At 38.5% G+C, this 9,102-nt stretch overlaps 1 protein-coding gene and 1 non-coding gene across 2 annotated transcripts; one reads left to right on the plus strand and one right to left on the minus strand.

Moving 5' to 3' along the window:
- Positions 1-900: 900 nt before the first annotated feature.
- On the plus strand, positions 901-5,311 carry LOC118910224 (kelch repeat and BTB domain-containing protein 7-like). Its single transcript, XM_057494630.1, has 3 exons — positions 901-1,056; positions 1,161-1,330; positions 1,362-5,311. Exons 1-3 carry the CDS (start codon positions 901-903, stop codon positions 2,440-2,442), a joined length of 1,407 nt encoding a protein of 468 aa, XP_057350613.1. The 3' UTR covers positions 2,443-5,311.
- Positions 5,312-8,438: 3,127 nt separating this feature from the next.
- LOC118910225 (U1 spliceosomal RNA) lies at positions 8,439-8,602 on the minus strand. Its single transcript, XR_005023878.2, has one exon. It is a non-coding gene; the product is annotated as a U1 spliceosomal RNA (small nuclear RNA).
- Positions 8,603-9,102: the final 500 nt, after the last annotated feature.

Below are 9,102 nucleotides of genomic sequence, written 5' to 3' on the forward strand. Positions count from 1 at the left end.
TATAGAAAATGAATATTGCTAAATGAAAGAAGGTATCTTAAATGGCTACACACTGTATGATTTCAACTATATGACATTCTGGAAAAGTAAAACTACCTAGACAATGGGATAAATGGTTTTGAAGTTGGGATGGGGGAGTGAAACTATTCCGTATGTTACTATAATGGTATATACATGACATTATACCTTTTTCAAAACCCACAGAACCTACAACACAAAGAATGAACCCTAATGTAAACTATAGTTTAATTAATAATAAACATCAATATACATTTAAAACTTGTAATAATGCATATACCAATGCAAGATGTTAATAATGGGGGAAACTGGGAAGGGGTGGAGTATATAGAAGCTCCCTGTAAATTTCTGCTCATTTTCCAGAGTGATATTAAAAATAAAATCTACTAATTAAAAAAAAATACTTAAAATATACAGAAACCTGCAGAGTTCTACATTTTTTCCTACAGGCTCATCATTTCAAATGAGTTGGTGCTTCAATTTTCACAAATGCTATAAGAAAACTAAAACTAATTGAACTTTTATTTTATAGGTACTGCTTAAGTACTTTATTAATCTACTAATTAACAAATATTCAGAGCATCCTATATATCCTGCACAATTATTTCATTTAATCTATGAAGCACAGCGCACAATACTGAGATACTACTGTTACTACTTTTCGAAAACAGAAGACAGTTCTGAGAAGTCAAACAGTTGATAAACAGTGGAACTGGCATCTAATCTGGATTCCAAACTCAAAGTTCTAAACCATAAAACCGAATGAAAAAGATACTTGTGATTTCTAATGCCGTCAGCCGAAACAAGGAATGGCTGATAAACCACGGAATACTATTGAATCTACTACTCCCCGAAGGCAAAGCGGTTTCGGTCCGTTAGCCTATGCCAGTGAGTCTGGAGGGTCCGGCATGCCTTGGGGGCGCGAAAGGCAGCCTGGGAGCTGTAGTTCTGGAGGCCTACCCACTTTGCCGGCGCCGCGGTGGCGGCTCTCTTGGCTTTAGCCAGCTGCACTGTGAGGGCGGACTGAGGCGGAAAAGGGTGTCAGCACTGTCTAAGCGATAAAGGAAGGCAGCACCGCAGCATAGGGCTGATTAGGTAAGTGCACTCGTACTGCTGTCTCTCCTGAGACACTGCATTTTTAGCGCCAGCGAGAGGAGGGTAAGGAGGAGCCAGAGCTGGGTTCTGGCCCCGTTCTCGCCTCTAAAAGCCCGCCGCCATCGCCACCATGCAGTCCCGGGAAGAAGCTCCACGCTCTCGCCGCCTCGCCAGTCCCCGTGGAGGGAGGCGTCCCAAGAGGATTCACAAGCCTACGGTCTCGGCTTGTGGGCCCGGAGGAGCTGAAGGACACGGCCCATTCTGCAGCTTTGCTGGCACAGTTCAGGTCCTTCTACGACGCCCGTATCGCTAAGTGAAGCCAATGTCCAGCGCCTTTACGCGGCCTCTGACATGCTACAGCTCGAGTACGTACGGGAAGCCTGTGCCTCCTTCCTAGCCCGCCGCCTTGATCTGGCCAACTGCACTGCTATCCTCAAGTTCGCTGACGCCTTCGACCACCACAAGCTGCGGTCACAGGCTCAGTCCTTCATAGCCCACAACTTCAAGCAGCTCAGCCGCATGGGTTCAGTTCGGGAGGAGACTCTGGCAGATCTGACCCTGGCCCAGCTGCTGGCAGTCCTGCGCCTGGATAGTCTCGATATCGAGAGCGAGCGGACAGTGTGTCACGTGGCTGTGCAGTGGTTGGAGGCCACCCCCAAGGAGCGGGGTCCCAGTGCAGCAGAAGTCTTCAAGTGTGTCCGCTGGGCGCACTTCACTGATGAAGATCGAGATTACCTGGAAGGGCTGCTGACCAAGCCCATTGTGAAGAAGCACTGCCTGGACCTTATTGAGGGTGCCCTGCAAATGCGATATGGTGACATGTTACACAAGTCTCCGGCGCCAAAGCCAGAGAGCAGCAGCGGCTCTGTTGTTCCTGCAGCAGAAAACCCGCCCCAGAGGCTGGGTATGTGTGCCAAGGAGATGGTGATCTTCTTTGGGCATCCCAGAGATCCCTTTCTCTGCTATGACCCATACTCAGGCGACATCTACACAATGCCATCACCTTTGACCAGCCTGGCTCACACAAAGGCTATCACTTCCTCAGCTGTCTGTCTCTCTCCAGACCATGACATCTATCTAGCTGCCCAGCCCAGGAAAGACCTCTGGGTGTATAAAGCAGCCCAGAATAGTTGGCAGCAGCTTGCAGATCGCTTGTTCTGCCGTGAGGGCATGGATGTGGCATACCTCAATGGCTACATTTACATTTTGGGTGGGCAAGACCCTATTACCAGAATGAAGTGGAAGGAAGTGGAATGCTACAGCATTCAGAGAAACCAGTGGGTACTGGTGGCTCCACTACCCCATTTTTTAAAATATCCTTTGACCTAACGGTAACTCAGAACTATCTTTATACTCTCAACAGTAAGGGCATGTTCTGCTATGATGCTAGCCACAATATGTAGCTGAAGTGTGTTTCTCTTAAGTGCAATGACTTTCAGGAAGCCTGTGTCTTCAATGATGAGGTCTGTTGTATCTGTGACATCCCAGTCATGAAGGTTTACAATCCAGTCAGAGGAGAATGGAGGCAGATTAATAATATTCCCTTGGTGTCAGAGACAAACAACTGCCAGATTATCAACCATGGGCAAAAATTGTTTCTGATCACCCCACGTACCCCGCAATGGAAGAAGAACCAAGGGACTGTGTGAATATGACAGGACAGGAGACCAGTAGATTAATATAGGTACCACATTAGGCCTGTCCCAGTCTGATTCTAACTTGCCTCTCAGCCAGAGTTTATCCTTCCTGCCTTGAACCTGGTCAGAGTTTCCTCACTGAGGAAGATGGTATACCCAGTGAATCTAGTACTGAACGAGATTTAGGTGGATTTAGTTAACTAGACTCTGAGTCAGGGAGTTAAGTTCTTTCTCTGATGATGATTTGTGGGTTCAGGTAGCCCCTCAGTGAAATGCACAGATCAGCAGGGTTTGTTTTATGTAGGTTAAAACACTTGAAACACTAAGTTATTTTTACTGCTTTGGAAAGTATCTTAAAAGAGAAACTCTTTTCCTTTGCTGGAATAATAAAAAGCTGATCAATTTCACGTTTGCTTTCAAAAGGGTATTGTTTGAAATAGTAATGTAATTTAATGTTAGGATTTAAACACTCAAATCAACTTATTTAATAATTTACTGTTCTGAAAGTCCAGTATTGATTTGATTGTTAAATATGTTTGATTATACCAATTAATCTTCTATTATTAAGTCTTATATTCTGTTCAGTGCCATAAGTACTGTAAATTGAATTTTCATTTTTAAAATAGAAAACAGGTTGGATAGGAATTACTAGATAGGGCTTTGAAAGAATAAATTTTCCTTCAGAACAGGGTAGCAGCTTTCCAAAACTTTTAGCTGGTGGGTTTTTACAAAATGTGTTCTACTTTAAATATAATTTGCTAAGTTTTAGTTTAGTTTCCTACCCTTTTGTAAAGGAAAAAAATACATATATGTTTAGTGTGACTGAATGGTGATTCTCTTTTGCAATAATACATACAGAGAGAAAGGCTTGTATGCTCATTAAAAGTAGAAACAAAAAAAAAAAAAACCAGGATTCTACTGTTTGAAATGAAATTTCAGTTTTAAATTTGTATTATAAAATGGGTTTTCACAAATAGTGCCAATTTTCCATCTAAAAAATTCCATTATAGTAGTGTCATCTATCCAAAAACCTTTTTTTTGAAAAAGTAACTTACTTTATAGGTTCATATTCTTTATCTGTACTTGATACATGCTTCATTGAACTAGAACAATCTCCCCCCCTCAACCCCCACCCCCACTGGAAATGATTATGTATATTTGTATGTATTGCCTTCAAAATTTCAGGTGATTGTTAAAATATTTTGGCTGAACGATTTGGTGTTCATATTAGAAGATGTATCAACAAGATGTGATTATTCTTTACTGTTCTGTGAAGTTTTGAAAATACATATAAGCTAAGAACGGTATTTCATTGAGATCAGTAGTTATTGCGTCCATCAACTAACAAAACCAAGTGCCAGCAAAGAAGTTTAAAACTTTAGGTTGTGTGTAGAAATGTTTTGTGTAGCATTGAAATATTCTGTCAGTTTTATAAGTCACTAAATATTATTATCAGCTTAAAGGTATTTTTGTATTAGAGTTTAAAGTTAAATAACATAAGTGGATGATGGCATTTGGGGCCTGTAGTGAAAGTATATTTAGTCTAAAATATTTCCCTAAGCAATGGTATATATGTTATTTTATTATGTTGTTTTTATCTGGTCTATGTTTCTCTGTGAACTATGCTCCAGTCTTTGTTTCTTTCTGTCACTGTCACTGTATGTGAAGAGAAGCACAGAGAGACTAAATCATACAAAACTGACATTGTTAAATGCAAGAAACTCTTAAAGACTCTTAAGTGTTTACTAGATAGTTTGTGATGGTACATATGCATAATAAATGACCAGATGCTTAGGGGGTATACATTTTATCCAGTTAGAATTATCTTCCTGAATCTTCATTCAATAACATGCTAATTCCTCTTTTGTGTTTATTCTCTAATGACAGAATGCTAGCATTTCTTACACTCTGGCAGAGTACAGAGGATTTTGCTATCATATAGGGAGCTGAATTTTTTAATGAAATACCGTAGGATGAAAATGGAGAGGGGAGGATACGAAAGGTTAAAAGCAAGTCTTCTTAGCTGTTTTGACTGGCATTTTGGAAGATTCTGCCAAACATTCCTATTTAACATTTTTGTGAAATAAGATGCTTTTCCTAGCCGTATGTGTTCCTTCAAAATGGCAAACATGCTTTAATGGCCTAAAGCTAAACTTTGCTCCATTTAATACCAGGGTTGTTATAAGTACTGTACTGAACACAGAGCTATTTCTCAACTGTGTTATTTTTTAATTTTTTCTTCACAAGTGACTTCTTTGTTGATAGCTTTTTGTTTTGTCAGGTTGGGATACGAAAATGCTTGATCCCAAGCAGAATATCCATCTGCAGAGTTAAGGTATACAACTGCTTTATAAGATGGTTTTCCAATTTGTTATTTTTATCTTTTGAGTTAAAGCCTTAAGCTAAATAGGAGTAATATCTTGGTTTACAAAGAGGTTTTCTTGGGGAGAATTTTGGTTTCATGATGTTTTTGTGAATTAGGAAATTGATGTAAACCATTATTTTATAGATAAGTGATTTGTATGTGAGTAGTAACAAATAAAGCCATACTAGAACCCAGACTTTCTGACCTTTTAATTCAGTGTTTCTGCTAAATGCATAGAACCCTTGCTTGTGCAGTGCATGGTACACCTAGCAGTGTTGAAATCCCTTCTTGATAGGACAGCCCTCTTGTCTGTTTTCCGATTAATCAGTACATCTTTTAGCAAATGCTCAATATAATGTTGCTTTCAGGACTGCTATTTGTAAGATTTGGAGTGACATTAATTATCTTTGGTATCTGTTCCTAAAGTCTGAAAAACAACCTACATTTTTACAAGTTAAATTCAAACAATAAGTGGCATTAGGGTTCCCAAAAGGATAAAGTGAAAATTAACAACTGGTTTGTCTAAATATAGATTAAAGATTGAAATTAAGTTATAATAGCTCTTTTCATCCTTCTTAGTTGAGAAGGGATTTAAAATATTTTTATACCTGGTCTTGTTGAGAATCTAGGGAAAGGTTTTGATCCATTGCCAACAAAAAGGCAAATAGTCATAACTATAATTTCAGGGATGACATGACACTTGTGAAGCTCAGTCTCTCCTCATACCTGCTTAAAAATGTCAACACCCTTTTCATCATTCTAAGTAACATTCATTATAGCAAATATGATAGAGTATTAGGAGGCAAAATTATTTTTAGAAATGGTGACTATCAGAAACCTAAGAAAATCAATGTTATTTTTAGAACCCATGACAGTTTTTAATATATACAAACCAACTGATTCTTAAAATAATAAAAAACAAAAGATACTGTTCATAGAAGTTACCATGCCTCAGAATACTACAAAGCTAATAGGTTCTGTGCAGAAAAGAGGGAAGGGCCCTCCCTCTTCTGGACTCAGCCATTTGTTTAATCAATCTTGCATTCCTCAGATCTTTAATCTTGAGGACTCACATGGTCCAAGGCACAGAGGAGTGGGGAGCTGATGTTCTACAACATCCCATCTACTTCTGAGACATTTTTTTCTCCCTAGAACAACCTAGTCTTTTGGGAGTGACCTCTCTCTAACAGAGTCAACCGTTGACATTCTCACCGCCAAAGCTAAAATTACTGCTTAGACCCACCACGTCTCAATCATGAATATTCTTTTGGGGAGAAACATTTATTAATTCTATGAAAACTAGCTAAAAAGGACTTTATGAAAGTGTCAGGCAAAATATTTCTTCCAAAATGGTTATGTTTGTGCCTTAAAGAGACAGAGACTAAGTTTAAGCAATATTACTTCAATTTAGATCATCTTAAGAGAATAAAACAATTCTCTTTTTTTTCTGTCTCTTATAATTGAAAGATTATAGCAGTGACACACTTCACACACAGGGTGATCTGGAGTTGTAACGTCTTCAGGGCTTTCTTTGTGCCAGGAAACTATCATGGGGTAATGTTTTCCCTCACTTTGTACGTTGGTTAGAATATAGGTGTGGTTGTATGTAATAGAAACCAATAGTTGTTTAAACAAGAAGTTCCTCATATAAAAATCCAATCTGTTATGTTACTCCTCATCTAGAAAGTCGCCTGAAACCCAGGCCTTTCTGTTTTCCTGTTTTGCTATCCTTAGGGTGTGGTCCCAGTTCACTTGGTCCAACCTGGTTCCAACCTCATGTCCATACTCCAGCCCTCAGAAAGGGAGGAGGCGAAAGGGCAGGCATGACTTTTCCCCTGTGAGGGAAGTGATGCACATCACTTCCAGGCACTTGACATTGGCCAGATTGTTAACACATAGCCACACCTAACTGATGTGGGTATTGGGCTGTAATACCCACCAGTAAATAGTCCATAACCTTATCTAAATGAAGTTATGTTGCAATTAGTTTACCTCATTGGGCTTTGACATTTTACAAACAGTAACCACTTCAATAAATTCAACCATCTTCAATAAATAATATACAATGGGGACACTGTCAACAGGACAGAGAGAGATGAAGATGGACAGCATAGTGTGCAGTGTCAAGACTGCAGGTCTTGGTACCAGAATGCTGTTTTGTTTTTTTACTGAGGTAAATACAATAAAATGCACCAATCTTAGTGGTACGGCTCTATGAATTTTGACACATGTATACATTCATGTAACCATCACCCAGATCAAGATAATCAAACATTCTCACTAATTTTTTCCCCTTAACCTATTTCACCCATCCACTCTGCCCCCTCCTCCTATGACAATCACCAGTCTGTACTCTGTGTTTCTGAATATATTTGAGTTTTTTGTTCATTTGTTATGTTTTTTAGATTTCACATATAGGTAAAATCATATATTTGTCTTTCTCTTATTTCACTTAGCATGATACCCTCTAGGTCCATCCTTGTTGTCACAAATGGCAAGATTTCATTCGTTTTTATGGCCAAGTAGTATTTCTATTGTATATATGCACCACTTCTTTTTAATCCACTCATCTATTGATGAATATTTAGGTTGTTTCCCTATTTTGGCTATTGTAAATAATGCTTCAATAAACATAGGAGTCCATATATCTTTTCAGAGGAGTGATTTTGTTTTCTTTGAGTAAATTCCAGAAATAGGACTTACGGGCCATATGGTATTTCTATTTTTAGTTTTCTGAGAAATTTCCATATTGCTTTCTGTAGTGGCTGCATCAATTTACATTCTCACCAATAATGTATGAGGGTTCCCTTTTATCCACATCTTTGCCAAACCTTTTGTTTCTTGTCTTGTTGATATTAGCCATTCTTACTGGTGTGAGGTGATATCTCATTCTAGTTTTGATTTTAATTACCCTGATGATTAGTGATACTGAGTTCTTTTCATGTGTCTGTTGCCATCTGTACGGCTTCATTGGAAAAATTTCTGTTCAGTGTCTCTGCTCGTTTCTTAATTGGATTTTTGTTTTTGTTGTTGAGTTGTAGTTCTTTAGCCCCTTATCAAAATTTCTTTTTTGCTTTTTGAATTTTATTGTTTCAAGAACAAAATAAAAGGGAATATACACATCCACCAAGGTGAAGTTTTCCATTAAATAGAAGAGAAACCAAATACTGGTAATAAAAACTACCCAGCTAAAAACAGCATATTACATCAGTAAAACAACAATAGTCATTTGACTTTGTGTTTTATTTCAATGGGCACACTTCATTCACTGTCTGCAGGAAAACCAGGCTATGTCTCAATGGGCAACAGTCACAGTTATTAAACAGGGGAAAGCACGAACGCAGTCCCCCACTACCACAAATTATGCAGTCAAGTTTCCCACATTTGGGGAAATCGCAGGGGTCAGCACATCTGCAATGCAATGGAAAAGCCTCACCCTGGGAAAACCACCTTCATGATCATGGTATCTCCCCTGCCAGGTAAGTATTTTATCAAATATTTTTATGTGCAAATACCTTATTCCATTCAGAGGTTGCTTTTTCATTTTGTTGATGGTTTCATTTGCTTTGCAGAAGTCTTTCATTTTGATGTAGACCCACTTGTTTATTTTTGCTTTTGTTTCCCTTGCCTGGGGAAACATATCCAGAATAAAATTACTAAGGCTCATGTGTAAGAGTTTACTGCCTGTGTTTTCTTCTAGGATTTTTATGGTTTCAGATCTTACATTTAGGTCTTTAATCCATTTCAAGTTTATTTTTTTGTATTTTATAAGGCAGTGATCCAGTTTCAATGTTTTGCATGTAGCTGTCCAGTTTCCAACACCACTTATTGAGGAGACTGTCTTTTAACCATTTTATATTCTTGCTTCCTTTATATTAACCACATAAGGGTGGGTTTATTTCTAGGCTCTCTATTCTAGTCCATTGATCTATGTGTCTACCTTTGTGACAATAGCACACTGTTTTGATTACTGTAGGTTTGTAGGAT

Source organism: Manis pentadactyla, chromosome 17 (assembly GCF_030020395.1).
Source record: "Manis pentadactyla isolate mManPen7 chromosome 17, mManPen7.hap1, whole genome shotgun sequence".
NCBI lineage: Eukaryota > Metazoa > Chordata > Mammalia > Pholidota > Manidae > Manis > Manis pentadactyla.

Bases quoted from the DNA above. Each gene is read 5' to 3' on its own strand.
- LOC118910224 (XM_057494630.1), top strand. From the start codon at position 901: ATGCCAGTGAGTCTGGAGGGTCCGGCATGCCTTGGGGGCGCGAAAGGC. The intron at 1,057-1,160 runs GTGTCAGCACTG...CTGCATTTTTAG, and splicing joins GCGGACTGAGGCGGAAAAGG to CGCCAGCGAGAGGAGGGTAA. The intron at 1,331-1,361 runs GTCTCGGCTTGT...GAGGAGCTGAAG, and splicing joins AGAGGATTCACAAGCCTACG to GACACGGCCCATTCTGCAGC.